The 15,746-nt window shown below is 37.7% G+C and overlaps 1 protein-coding gene across 1 annotated transcript in view; it reads right to left on the reverse strand.

Moving 5' to 3' along the window:
* The window catches only part of DNAH6 (dynein axonemal heavy chain 6), a 214,859-nt gene that overhangs the window by 183,605 nt on the left and 15,508 nt on the right, over window positions 1–15,746 (reverse strand). The window contains exon 4 of the mRNA XM_021697409.1: window positions 1,639–1,906. Within this exon, the coding sequence (XP_021553084.1) occupies window positions 1,639–1,906 (268 nt within the window). The remainder of the gene's footprint in view (window positions 1–1,638; window positions 1,907–15,746) is intronic.

Consider the following 15,746-nt stretch of genomic DNA (forward strand, 5'->3'; position numbering starts at 1 on the left):
AATAAAGTTGTTGAAAGGAAACGTTGGCACAGGTGCCAATAAGGTTTGTTACTAAAAAAAAAAATCATGAAAAGAACCATTTCGAGGATAGCTCCACATTTGTCCCTTCCACCTTGTCTAGGCCAATCAGCCCTCCTAATTAACTAATTGTAAATACAAGAGTAGTGGTAAGTGTGTGGGTAATTACAGCATCAGATAGATATTTAAACCAACACAATGGGCCTGTTATTTAGGTCAATCTAAATTTAAATGGATGAGAACTTTATAGTCTGCTAGGGCTACATTTAAGAGAAGATATTATCAAGGTCAAAGCACTGTTGGTATGAATGGTGGACTGAGAGAAGGACAACCTCAGCACATAAGGATCAATAGAGGTAATCTCAGAGATGAATACAGGAAGAACTATTTAAATAACTAGTAACAAACTTATGACATGTATAGTGCCCAAGACATGGTGAAAGATAAAAGGTAGTAAAAAGGTAGTAAAATAGGTTCAAATGATTGATGGATCCTTAAAGAAATTAGAGGTCTGGAAGTTGAGTTTGATACCAAGGACTAGAATGTTTTCTACAACGCAGAAGGCTTGATGAGATGGATGACCTGAGATAGTACCTCTCATACATTTGTTTTTGCACTAATATCTATGTTAGCCCTATTCCTTTAATGTTCCTTTATTGTGTGACTGACATCTTGATAATCATCTTTCAGATTAACATATGAAAGTGGAACAAATGAGCAGTAAAAAGCAAACTTGAGGCTTCTGATTTGAGAGGGTGGTGACTCCGCGTCAGAAATAGACAGCTAAGGATCATGACAGTAATGGTGATTCCAGTTCATTCCCAGGGGCCAGGTAGAAAACTTGTAATGCAAGTTGAAATTCAGTGAGTGGGTAAAGATTTAAAATATAGCCACGCACCGTTTAACAGATCTTTTTCCATGATTACCCCATACTGCAAAGTAAATATTAAAATTTTCCTTTCTGTCTGAATCCATGGTAGAGGGAAGCATACGCTACATTGGGAGGTACTGGCCCATGAAAACAAGCCCCCAGGTTATTTTGGACCATAGATCCAGAGTCACTCAAAGATGAGAGGAGGTAATAAGGGTTGCCAGCCCACTCTGCTCAAGAGGATATACCATTTTCCTAATCTACAACAAAGGGGGCCATGAATCCAAACCTCTGAGGCTGCTTCTAACTGAAGGGGACCTGTGCAACTCTCTTCTTCTACTTCTGCATTCTGCAACCCTAGTTAAAATGTGAAAACACTGCTCAACTGCCATGACAAGACAGAATGACAAGACAGAAAGAAAATTGTGAATTCTCTTAAAAAGATGAAATATTCTATTTCAAGGACAGTCTATACCAATACCTGTAACAGATTCACATTTTGTTTTTCTGTAATTCTTTTAAAGTATGATTAATAGGGGCATGTGGGTGGCTCAGTCAGTTAAGCGGCTGCCTTCAGATCAGGTCATGATCCCAGGGTCCTGGGGTCGAGCCCCGCATCGGGCTCCCTGCTCAGCGGGAAGCCTGCTTCTCCCTCTCCCACTCCGCCTGCTTGTGTTCCCTCTCTCACTGTCTCTCTCTGTCAAATAAATAAATAAAATCTTAAAAAAGAAATATTAATAAATACGTACATTATTAACAATGAACAGATTTTTTTGTAGAGATTTTCGACATCCACTGATTTTCTTGGAACGGACATTCTTCTTCCACACGTTAAAAGCCTTCCATTTCCGGAAAAGTGCAAATATGGGAATCTTAGTGAGTTCTCTGTGATATAGATATTCCTGTTCCCATCGATCAATTTCGATATATTCAATGTCCTCATTATAGATGTGCATTACTGCTTTTTTGCTAATAGTATAGTAGTCATTTTTATTGATGTTTTCATAACTTACAACTCTATGAACAAATAAAAATTGAGTCAAGTGAATAAAAGTATTCAATACAAAATTAAGCAATTGCATTACTTTTGTGTTCTAAAGAGATAAGCATTTCTGAAAAAACAAATATTATTTAAAATTTTTTAAAAATTCTAACAAATTATTTTTAGATTGAATACTCAGCAATGAAGCGAGAAGATGCTTTTAAAAAAATAGTTGGACTTGTTTTAGGTCTTAAAGATTTCACAACCTTGGCAATATGCTTGACAATTTCCATTACATAGTTTTTACAGAAACAAGTCAATCACAGATTTTTTAAAACCTAATAGCCCTATATAAAAGCTACCTGAAAATAAATTTTTATTATTAGCTCTCTAGAAACTATTCAATAATAATAGTGTAAAAGAGTTTTACACTACCCAGTATTGAGAGAATTATGAGAAAGAACAAAGCAAGAAAAGATGAATTAGGTAAGAATCGAATCAAGACCCAGATTAGGTGGGGGGAAAAATGCCCAATTTATCACAAAACAAAATAATTATTGTTGAGACATTGTTTATTTCAAGATATTCCTCTTTCAACTGTCATCAAGGGCATTCCTCAACCTTCTGTATAACAGAAACAGATCAAATAAGGAAGAAAGCAAGAGAGATAAAGACAGGAGTAAAGATAGGAGAAGGAAACGAAGTAATGAGAATAGAAAGGGCTGATTCTCTACAATTTCTTAAAACAAGAACTTGCCTACAGGCACAAAGATATTTTTTTTCGTAATTTTAGCTATAACAAAATACTGGATGCAACTTAAATATTCAATAATACAACTCTGAAACATATTGTGATACAGCAAGTTACTAAAATATATTTTAAAATTTAGGAAAATAAAATTTATAAAGATTCTCTGGTACTTTAGAATAATAAGATAATGGTTAACTGCAAAAACAAAACCCCAAATTGTTTTCATGTTAAAACTATGCAAAAATTATATGTACTAACAAAGATTAGACAGGAACACTCCAGTGAAAATCAACTGTTTCCCTTGTCTATGTTCTCTCCTTATCCTTAGCTCTGCATTTTGAACCTAGAGTTCATGGCCCTTTAATATAGCCTTCAGGTCACCTGTGAAATCCCTGAAATTGTTGTATATATACAAATTTATGTACATATGTATGGTAACTTTTTAAGGAATTGGAACAAGATTCTTATATGTTCGGGGTCTGTTAATCAAAAAACTAAAAACCACTGGAATAAATCACTTTTAGTTTTTAATTTCTATTTTTGTTTAATAAAACTGAGTAAGAAAAGTATTTTTATAATTAGGGCATACAGGACCAGAATGAAAAAAAGCAAAAACCAAAACCCCAAGCCAAGACCTGTTCACGTGAACACAGAAGGACGCCCTGGGGTGCTGATGGGTGTGTTGGAGAGGAAGAGTCTGGAAGGTTGCTCTGAAGTGCTGTTACAGAAAAACATCAACTTGCTCAGCTTTTACCTAATTCCATTGACTCTTTGTTTGTGTTCTAATTAACATTTCACATCAGAACTGTCTGGGAAAATGCCAGATATTACATGTTGCAGGTGAGGTAAATGGAAAACATTTTTTTCCTTTTTTCTTTGCCTATAGCTGAAGATATAATTAGGACATTCTTGGGGTGATTCTCTACAAAATGTGAAATTTTAACTTGTCTCTGAAACTATAGTCAACTTCAGATGTTTCATTAATATCAGTTATCAAACCAACCTAAAGACAAATCAAGCAGCTCACCATGGCCTTGATGCATGTCTAGAAAACTTGCTCTGCATTGGTCTATCTGCTACTAAAGACCCTTCTAGAAGGTGGCAGATGTGGTCCATGATGTTGAATTTTAACTTATCAGTACCCAGTGCCACTTAGAAATCTTTTTTATTTACAGTTTACTATCTAAGATCCTCATTCTCGAGCCCCTAAACCTTTTCCTCCACTACACATCTCTACCCTGCATAGAACAAAAGAACACACGCTAGTCTTTTTCAAGTACTGGATTGCCAGCATCAGAATCATCTGGGGTGCTTATTAAGAATCTAGATTTCTGGGGCGCCTGGGTGGCTCAGTTGGTTAAGCGACTGCCTTCGGCTCAGGTCATGATCCTGGAGTCCCGGGATCGAGTCCCGCAACGGGCTCCCTGCTCGGCGGGGAGTCTGCTTCTCCCTCTGACCCTCCTCCCTCTCGTGCTCTCTCTTTCTCTTTCTCTCTCTCAAATGAATAAATAAAATCTTTAAAAAAAAAAATAAAAATAAAAAAAAAATAAAAAAAAAAAGAATCTAGATTTCTGGGGCGCCTGGGTGGCTCAGTCGTTAAGCGTCTGCCTTCGGCTCAGGTCATGATCCCGGGGTCCTGGGATGGAGCCCCACATCGGGCTTCCTGCTCAGCGGGAAGCCTGCTTCTCCCTCTCCCTCACTTGTGTTCCCTCTCTCACTGTGTCTCTCTCTGTCAATTAAATAAATAAAATCTTAAAAAAAAATCTAGATTTCTGGGTCCAACACAGAATCAGAACCTTTATGTATGAGACTCAAGATTCTAGTTCAACAAGCTCCCTGGATGATTCTGATACACAGTCATGTTTGTGAACCATTGAACTTTATTCAAACAAGGTGGTCACAAGGTGAGCTCTCTCTTCACTTGAAAATCATCACGTTTGTGTGCTCCCACCTCAACCCCCGAGTGTATCTCATGGTTTCCTCCAGAGAAAGAGAGAGGTTTCACCCCATATTTTTCTAACCCTCCTGGCTTTGGGTTACTTTTTCTCTGCATCTAAAAATGTGCAGAACTTTTCTTTAACTTGTAGAAAGCTTCCATTTTATAGAATGCTTTTTCTTGACCCTGCAGCCCATTTAACTTAAAATCCCAAGTATTCTTCCTCTTAAACTTCCTATACAATGGTGTGTATTGGTAAGCCATATCCCTCCCATCCCTTCCTTCCTAAAGTTTCCAAAAACCGATCTTGTTTCTCATAACTCTAACAAAATTATCCTCTCACAGATGGGCAGGGACTTCCTTCAAGCCCAATTCTGTTGGTAGATATAAGGGGCAGCAGGGTCGGGAAAAGCTTTGCAAAAATTAAGAGGGCCTATGCACAGTTCTCTGTAATCCTATCCCTAGACTTTCCAGTTCATTACTGAGAGGGTTACTCCTCAAATACACTCCGTGGGCCTCTGCGCTTCACTCCACACACTCTGCCTCCGACCACGCATCCATTTCAGGAGGTGATCACCACACCTCACCTATGCTGAGAACTTCCTAGTCAGCACTGCTTGGCATCCAGGATTCAGCCTTAAACTTCGGCTGCTTCTTGAATAGTTGCTTTGGATTTTTCTCTCATCAAGCCTTTCTTTGAGGAAATAATACAAAAATTTACTTTGAGACTTAAAAAGAGAACTTCATTTGTTCAAGTGCTGTACTATAAAATTCCTACTTTGCTGATAAACTAGATGGCTTTATGATCTAATCAACTAAACAGATCTTTAGTTAACTAATCAGGATGAGATGAACATCTTGAATAAGATTACATTTTACTATGTTTTACTGGAAAAAAAATACCTGGAGTGTATTCTTGCTCTTCAATGTAGAACCAGGTCAACTTATTTTACTGTAGAACCTATATCTGTCCATCTAAAATGAAACTGGGACTCCAAGGCTTCTATTAACTTCAAAAGCATGTATGTCTTATTTGAGAGAATCATACGGAATAAGGGAATTACACAGCTCTGTGGTAGGTCATAAATTGTCCTGTTATTGTTTGTTTCAGTTATAACTCAAACTGTACCTACAAGGGTTCTAAAAAATATTAATTTCTTCTCCTAGAATTCCTTGATTTTCCAAAACAATAACATCTCGATGTGAGTTGTTATATAAAACAGGAGCTCTATCTGTTGTTACACCTTACAGTGACTGAAAATGCTGTTCATCTTTAAACCAGTCTACCAAGACTAATAGTGCAGAAACGTGGTTTGTCTCCTAATCAAGAACTTTAAATAGCCTCCTACTGCTTATATTATCAAATCCAAATTATTCTGCCAGGTGTTTTGGCACTCTCCTCTTGTTTTATATTAGTTCCTTCTTTGTCTCACAAATTGCCATTTTTCATCAGGCTGATTTATCATATCCACCTTAGGCCATATTTGAATGCATACATATGTCTTTGTTCACCCTGTTCTCTCTTCCTATCTCTTTCAAGTTTCTGATTTCTATAAGCAAAAAAGTAGTTACCTGCTTTATGGTAGTGAGATGTATTAGATAAGTTCATATGGCCCTATGCAAATCTAAGTTCTCTTATTATTTTCATAACTACAGAGTTTTAATTGTTATGATTTGAGCATATTTATTGGGTGAAGGTAAGCAAGCAACTGCCTGGAAAGAAATTAGCCATTTCCTATGTTCTGCATTATAAACCTCCATTTATTTGATGGTCAATATCATGAATCAGTAGGGGTTTATATCTAACCTAAACGAGAGAAGAGAAATGGTTTACTTGGCTTCTGATTAGATTAACCAGAAATGATAAAATATCTGATAAGGAACTCCTTTTTACCTAGAAAATTAAACAAAAGTATAACTAAGAAGAAACTTCCAAATTTCTGTAATAAGAGAGTGTTCTAGGGCCAATGGTTCTCAGTGTTATGGTCCCTGGAACAACAGAATCAGTATCACGTGGGAATTGCAATTTCCCAGGCTATCTTCCCCACCTATTGAATCAGAAACTCCAGAGGTTTAATACTCTGTTTTAACAAGTCCTGTAGGGCTTGTTTGAGAACCTCAAGTCCATGGTGTGCAATACTGAGCTGAATATTGGAATCATCTGCTGAGTTTTAAAGAAATACTGTTGCTCAAGCTCCACCACAAATCAATTAAATAATGTCCTGGAGTAGGGCCTGGATGATTCTCATTAGTAGCCAAGGCTGAGAACCACTCTTCTAGGTTCTTCAAATTTTTGTATGAAATGAAATTATTACCCATTAAATTGTCATAGCTCCAGAACAATGCCAGGGCATGTGTATGTGTGTGTTTGAAGGAAGGGTAAGGAGACAATATGAAGCTGAGCATTTTTGATGAGTCCAAGTGAGAATATGAGGGGCCTTTAATGTTTCTATGTGCTGACTGAAATTTGACTCATCAGATTTATTTATTTTTATTTATTTGACAGAGAGAGAGACACACAGCAGGGGTTGCTGCAGAGGGAGAGGGAGAAGCAGGCTCCCCATTGAGTAGGTAGCATGACTCGGGGTGAGATCCCAGGACCCCAGGGTCACAACCCGAGCTGAAGGCAGATGCCTCACCGACTGAGCCACCCAGGCACCCTGTGACTCACCAGATTTAAATTTCTTCATGGACTAGCCCAAGAAAACTGTCATTGTGTTAGGCAACCTGGCAAGATTTCTGATAACGTGGCTTCAGAATGATCTGTTATCATAGCACATATATACCTTACTATAAAGTTTTTGTAATTATGACTTCATACAGAAACCACAGTGCTGCCGTTTGTGTTTTCTGTTCTAGGCCGCTAAACAGGTAATCTCCCTGAAGGGACAGGATAACTTTAGTTTGAATTTTTAAAGCTTCCTTAAAAAAGTACTTTTAACATAATAGGCTTAGGAATCATCTGAGAACCAACTTGATCACTTAGAAAGTAATACAGCCTGAGCCACGCACAGATGATTATATGGTCCTCACGTAACTATGTTTCACAGAGCTCTAATCACCGCATATATCCCTCACGAAATAGTTCGTTGTCTCCACAGGGCAGAAATGCGTAATTAGCATTATTATTTTTTTTTTAAAGATTTTATTTATTTGAGAGAGAGAATGAGAGACAGAGCACGAGAGGGAAGCGGGTCAGAGGGAGAAGCAGACCCCCCGCTGAGCAGGGAGCCCGATGCGGGACTCGATCCCAGGACTCCAGGATCATGACCTGAGCCGAAGGCAGTCGCTTAACCAACTGAGCCACCCAGGCGCCCCGCGTAATTAGCATTATTTAACTCAATCCCAGCACTACTGACATTTTGGGCCAGGTAACTCTTTGTTGTGTGAGGCTGTCCTGTGCACTGTCAGCTGGTTAGCAGCTTCCCTTGCCTTTTCCCACCTGATACCAGGTAGACCATCCTCTCTAGTTATGACAACCAAAAATTCCTGCAGACATCCCCAAATGTCTCCTGGGGGGCTCAGGGGTGGCAAAATCTCCCAGGTTGAGAACCAGTGATTTAATTTAATGTTTCTTGATTTCACATGATCACAGAATAATTTTTTTTTAACCATCTACCTGTTATTACCACTTACATATAATGGTCCTGGAAATACACATCGGGAAACACTGTGTCTTCTTTCTTGGCTTTCTATGGACCCTAAAACTGCTCAGAATTTGGGGAGGACTCTTCCATACATTCCGACATATTCACTAAATTCTAATGGCTTTAAAACCGACATTCCACAGAGGATAGATTCATAGAGTTGAATGGTGGGAGTAGCAGACATTATTTTGAACTTCTACCTACAAATCATGAAACAATATCAAATACCATAGTCCTTCATACATCTGTACCTCAATCTCCTCACCTTTCAACTGTAGAGAATGCCCTTCTAACAACATTGATGTACGGGAAGCACTCAGTACAGCCTAGCACAGCATATGTGACACAAATGACAGAAGCAGTTGTCATTAGGAAGGTGAGTACATTGGGCATAGTGTGTGAGAGGCTGGGTTCTAAAGTCCAAGTACATGGGTTTGACTCCCAGCCCCACAATTAACTAGCTGTCTCAACTTGGCCAAGTTACTTAACTCTGCCTCAGTTTCATCATTTGTAAAATGAATATATTAATATTGGCTGCCTTGTAGAGTTGCCATGAGGATTAAATACATAGGAAGAATCGAGAATGTTTGGGATTTGCTAAGAGTTGGTATTTGTAGTAACTTGTTGCAGTATTCATCCATCTCACTGTAAAAGTATGGGTACCACTATGGCCTTATAGAAGCACCTACAGTTCCTTATCAATGTGATCAAGTTTATATTTCAATGACCAAAATAAAAAATAGCAAAATATAAACATATATAAATATGTTTGAGGGGTTTTACGGATATGGAAAAAAAGCCCACATCTACAAGGGAGGGAACTGTCAGACACCAACAGTGGCCCCCTTTACATGAGCATGAAAAACAAATACTTAAATACTGCCCCACCAGGGGGTCTTCTTAACTTCAACTAAATGTTCAGGTTAATAAAACTTTCATAGGCTGTATTTGGCACCCCTCTACTTAGAAGGGCATAGGATAGGAACTACTTGTTGCCATCAGGGCAGTATCAGACTTTCCTTTTCCGTGGGACTACTTGCAGAAATCTATCAGCCACCCAGGAGCTCCTGTCTCCTTAGACGACAACTCAGATGGGAGGAGATGAGACCCACATTGGGTGGGTGTGGGAGCCGCCCTAGCTTAAAAAGCCTCATTATCGGGCGCCTGGGTGGCTCAGTTGGTTAAGCGACTGCCTTCGGCTCAGGTCATGATCCTGGAGTCCCAGGATCGAGTCCCGCATCTGGCTCCCTGCTCGGTAGGGAGTCTGCTTCTCCCTCTGACCCTCCCCCCTCTCATGCTCTCTGTCTCTCACTCTCTCTCTCTCAAATAAATAAATAAAATCTTAAAAAAAAAAAAAAGCCTCATTATCCACAGGAGCCAGTATCTCTTGAAATAACTCTGGAAGCATAGGTTTCAGGATTCCTGCAAGAGACATGCCTAGAAAAAGAGTTGCTACACTACGGGAAGTCCAAAGCTATGGCTCCCCATCAGGTATTTAGAATTTATTTATTTAAAAAAATTTATTTATTTGAGAGAGAGAGAGAGGGATCGAGAGAGAGAGCGAGAGAGAGAGCGAGAGAGCGAGAGCACAGGGGAGAGGCAGAGGAAGAGAGAATCTTGAGCAGACTCCCACTGAGCACAGAGCCAAACGCGGGACTTGATCTCACGACCTGAAATCATGACCTGAGCCGAAACCAAGAGTCAGATGCTTAACCAACTGAACCACCCAGGCACCTCAAGTTTATTTATTTATTTATTTATTTTAAGATTTTGTTTATTTATTTGACAGAGAGAGACACAGCGAGAGAGGGAACACAAGCAGGGGGAGTGGAAGAGGGAGAAGCAGGCTTCCTGCTGAGCAGGGAGCCCGACGCGGGGTTGATCCCAGGACCCTGGGATCATGACCTGAGCCGAAGGCAGACGCTTAACGACTGAGCCACCCAGGCGCCCCTCAAGTTTATTTTTTATAAAGGTGTATTTGTTTATTTATATATAGAGAGAGCACACACATGCATGAGCAGGGGGGTGGGGCAAAGGGAGAAGGACAGAGAGAATCTCAAGCCGACTCCTCGCTGAGTGGGAGGCTCTATCTCAAGACCCTGAGACCATGACCTGAGCCAAAACCAAGAGTCAGACACTTAACCAACTGAACCACCTAGGTGCCCCTAGAATTCATTTTTAGTCTCTCCCAATGCATACACAATTTACAAATCAGGGGTCATTTTTATCATAAGCAATGTTGCCTAGAAATAACTGACATTCTACTCTTATGGGGGTACCAGAAAAAAAGAGTTTCATGTTAACTAAGATCAGAATCTCATGCAGAGAAAATTGCTCTACAGTCCTCTAGAGCAATGCTTCTCAAGCTACATGTTCTAACATACCCATACAATGGTAATATTCTATAAGGCACACTGGTGAAGGCATTAATTATAAGTTCTTTATATTATAAGAAAAATAACACACAAGGTATTCAGGGAAATATTCAATACTTAATTTGATAAAACTTCCAAATAAAGTGTAGCTCATAAGCAACCACAGCTGTGACCATAACTTTTTTGAAGTAGCCACCTGAATTTCTAATCAAGACATGATGAATGGTCTCTTCAAATTCTTGACAGTCACCACTACTGAGAAACTTTGTTTATAGAAATAGGAGACAACAAATGGCAGATGATTTATTCCTTTGTTTCTTGTGGTTGCAAACTCTATTTTCCATTAACCAGAATTTGGGTAATTCGTTCTCTTGAAATTGTGAACTAAAGGTAGCACCATTCTTTAATTCTAATAGCTTTCCCTTTTCTCCCTTTGATAAATGCAGTGTTGAAATTTCTTATGAAATGCAAATTGATTTAAAATCCAAACATTTTCAGGGGTGCCTGGGTGGCTCAGATGGTTAAGCATCTGCCTTCGGCTAGGGTCATGATCCCAGGGTCCTGGGATTGAGCCCCACGTCCGGCTCCTGGCTCAGTGGGGAGCCTGCTTCTCCCTCTGCCTCTCCCCCTGCTCCTGCTCTCTCTCTCTCTCTGTATCTCTGTGTCTCGAATGAATAAATAAAATCTTAAAAAAAAATAAAAAAATAAAATCCAAACATTTCCATATCAAGTATTTCAGAAACAATGGTGAAGCTTTCTCTGAAACACAGACAGATTACTCTGTTTGACTGAATTTTTCTTTAGGTTTAAATCCATTGCAATCACTAAAAGTCACTATAGAAGCGTTTTAAATATCATTTTTCCAAAGCTGAATTCCAAGATGTTCTGAATTCTTTTTTTTTTTTCCAAGATGTTCTGAATTCTTAATCTTTGTCAGTACGTGTTGACACATTTTCAGGCAGGTCCCATAATTTTTTATTAGGTTCATTCAGATGCTCAAATGTCAATTAAGTAATCCAGTTGTAAAATCAAGAACTATCCACTAAATCTGCACAGTTAAATTATTTGCAAAATATTTTCTAATTCTTGACAAAAGTTTTCCTTTGGATCACCAATGCATTTAAATCTGAAACAACAAAAAATGGCATTCTGCTCATATTTTTTTGTTATGTCTTGGACTTCATTGTAGTCGCAATTTTGATAATATTTAATTTGGAATTCATAACCACAGGGAAACATTTACATATGGGCGTTCCTTTGCAAATAAAATTATGTATTACTTGAATGTAGGATTGTCAGAATAAACTCTAGATGTAATATATATTTTTAAGAAGTATTTCTATAATGTCTCATTTGCCTTAAATGTTTCATTGCCAGTAGGGTTTTTTCCCCCCCTCCTCAAAACAAAGTTCTTCCAAACATTTCACTTTTGTGATTCTACATAGTGCTGTTATCTAGCTGTTACTACTAACTATAGGTTTATCAATATTCAATAAAACTCATTTTCTGCAATAAAATTTTAATAATGTCCTGGTGTGTTAATCTCTGTTATCTGACATGTTGATCTAGTAGTATTTTTTTAAAGTCAGGTTTATTGAGGTACAATGTACATAGAGTAAAATTCTCTTTTTCTTCCTTTCTTTTTTTTTTTTAATTTTTCTTTCCTTCCTTAAGGTCCATCACTCAGTTACCCCATCCACTAGTGGCATTATTGATAGATTTCCTTTGCTTTTCTGGTAACAAATAGAATGAAAAAATGTCCACATAGGCTATTAAAATTGCAATTCTGCAATAGTGAGTTTTTCTGACATTAGATATTGTGTTCTTGCATTCCTACTTCTTAAGCTTATTGATGAGATGTTAATCTAAAAACAGAATTTGGTTTCATATTTTGTTCTTTAATATGCCTTAAAAAGTTTCAAATCCTTTTCTGGGTACAGTGGACATCTTTTGGTAAGGTGTTGATATAGCTTGCTTGGAACTACTGATTCATTTGATAACATTTCCATACAAATGAGATATTTAGGCAAAGGACAGGAACATTACTGTGATTCACAAATCCAAGTCTGAGATAGTTCTAATTACGTTGCCTAATTTATAATCTTTTTCCTTTTCACCACTGTGTTTATCTTATAGTTCTAGTAATTTTCTAGCTTTAGTAATAAACTGTCAAAGAAGACATAAATAAATGGAAAGATGCTCATGGACTGGAAGAATTAATATTATTAAAATGCTCATAGATTGGAAGAATTAATGTTATTAAAATGTCCATACTACTCAAAGCATTGTACAGACTCAGTACAATCCCTATTAAAATTCCAAAGGCAGGGACGCCTGGGTGGCTCAGTCAGTTAAGCGTCTGCCTTCGTCTCGGGTCGTGGTCCCAGGGTCTTGGGATTGAGCCCTGCATCCAGCTCCCTGCTCAGCGGGGAGCCTGCTTCTCCCTCTGTCTGCAGCAGCCCCTTCTTGTGCTCTCTCTCCTTCTGTCTCTGACAAATAAATAAATAAAATCTAAAAAAAAATTCCAAGGTACTTTCCACAGAAATAGAACAAACAGTACTAAAATTTGTAAGAAACTGCAAGAGAATCCAGATAGCCCCAACAATCTGAGACAGAACAAAGCTGGAGATATCATGCTCCCTGATTTCAAACGATATTACAAAACTAAACTAATCAAACCTGTATAGTATTGACATTAAAGCAGACACATAGACCAAGAGAACAGAATAAGGAGTCCAGAGATAAACCCCTGTATATATGGTCAATTATTTTATGACAAAGGATCCAAGAATATACAATGGGGGAAAGAACAGTGTGTTCAATAAATGGTACTGGGAAAACTGGACAGCCACATGCAAAAGGATGAAACTGGACCACCATCTAACACCATACACAAAACTAAATCAAAATGGATTAAAGACTTGAACACAAAACCTGAAACCATAAAACTCCTAGAAGAAAACATAGGTGGTAAACTCCTTGAGATTGGCCTTGGTGATGATTTTTTGGATTTGACACCAAAAGGACAGGTAACAAAAGCTAAAATAAACAAGAAGGACTACATCCAATTAAAGAGCTTCTCCACAGTGAAGGAAATCATCAAAATGAAAAGGCAATCTACTGAAAGGGAAAAGATATTTGCAAATCATATATCTGATAAAGGATTAATATCTAAAATATATAAGGAACTCATATAACTCAATAACAAAAAAACTAAACAATTCAATTAGAAAATGGGCAGAGGATCTGTATAGATATTTTTCCAAAGAAGACATATAGATAGACAATAGGCACATGAAAATATGGTCAACATCACTAGTCATCAGGGAAATGCAAACCAAACCATAATGAGATATCATTTGACCTGTCAGAATGGCTCTTATCAAAAAGACAAGAAATAATAGGTATTGGCAAGGATGTGGAGAAAAGGGAACCCTCTTACACTGTTGGTAGGAATGCAAATTGGTACAAGTACTAAGGAAAACAGTATGAAGTTCCCTCAAAAAAATTAAAAAATAGAGCTACCACATGACCTGGCAATTCCACTACTTGGGTATCTATCTGAAGAAAACAAAAACACTAATTCAAAAAGATGTATGTGCCCCTATGTTAACTGCAGCATTACTTATAATAGCCAAGATATGAAAGCAACCCTGAGTGTCCATTAAAGAAGATAAAGATGTGATATATATGTGTGTGTGTGTGTGTGTGTGTGTGTGTGTGTGATATACATATATATCTCACACAGTCAATGAAATCTTGCTACTTGCAACAACATGGATGGACCATGAGGGCAAGTAACTTAAACATTTGTAACTCATTTGTAAAATAGAGATAATAATTGTATCTTACGGTGTTTTGTGAGGATTAAATGATTTAATATATATAAATACTTTGCCTAGAACATAGTAAACACCAATAAATCATTTTTTATGATATGTAAAATACAGGGATTCACTTTGGTGTGCTCTCCTACAACTCTCTAGCCAACAGTCTTCCCCCATACCTCGTGGCTACCCTTCAATTCCAGTCACTCTTGTTCAAGGTCTAAGTCCTAACAATACAGGATTGTTTTGTCTTGATCAATTCCATTCTCTGTTCTCTGCGCTCTTCATGATCTCCCTAGTTCCTGACCCTTTACCTAGTTTCCTTTTTACTCGCACCAGAGCTGACCAGAGTCCCCACTATGCCTCCTTGCTGGGCAAGATAACCGGCAGCATATAGTTGTGTACTCACTCAGGTTGATATTCCAACATATTTAGACATCTCCTTAAAGCTTATTCCTGACAAAATTGTTATGCCTAACACATAGCACTGAGTTGATATTTTAGAATAAACTTGATAAAAGGAAACATTTTCTCACTTAAAGGAATTGTGTTAAACATTGTAGAACTGCACATCTGATGTATTCTGCTACATTTGAAAAATATGCAAAGGCATTATATCTTATCACATTACTTTTAAAAGGAGTTTAGTTTAACATGTCTTCATCTCGTTGACCCAGTATTTCCTATTTTTAACTTCCAATTTAGCTGCTTCAAAGTTTGTGCCACCCAAATGATTGTCTTTTCATAAGTTTCTGATATTTGGAGTTCAGGCCAGGGAGGAAAAATTAACGTCAACTTTAACACATAATAAAATAAACTATGATTCCAACTCTGTCTTCTTAAGTGAGACCTTGTGTATTCCCATCAAGCATCACGAGTATCAGTCCAAAGTAGTATAAAACATCAACTCAGTTCCCCGAGTAGAAGCGCTCATTAGTCTAGAAATACCATTAATTTCTTGAATTGGACAAAAGCAGTTTCCATATTCATCTTTCACACTTTGTCTTGTGCTAGTAAAAATATGAAAATCATTTTACATTTGGCAAAATTTGACTCCTCTCATAATGGGGAATGAATTATCACAAATGGCACTTCTTGATATCTGGGTTATTAGATGATTTTTTTAAATAAAAGAAAGCTATGAAAACATTTCATATATTAATCAAGAAGTATTAAAAATCAGCAAATAGACCATTTTTGCTGATCAGTCACCATTTAAGATCCATAACCTCTTCTCCAAAAAGAACTAGTAAAGAACTACTAAGGCAGTGGTGGGGATGACAATACTAACATTTTTTTTTTTTTACATCAAAGGGCTTTATAGTCTATTGTATGTTAA

This window comes from Neomonachus schauinslandi, chromosome 10 (assembly GCF_002201575.2).
Source record: "Neomonachus schauinslandi chromosome 10, ASM220157v2, whole genome shotgun sequence".
NCBI classification, from domain to species: Eukaryota; Metazoa; Chordata; class Mammalia; order Carnivora; family Phocidae; genus Neomonachus; species Neomonachus schauinslandi.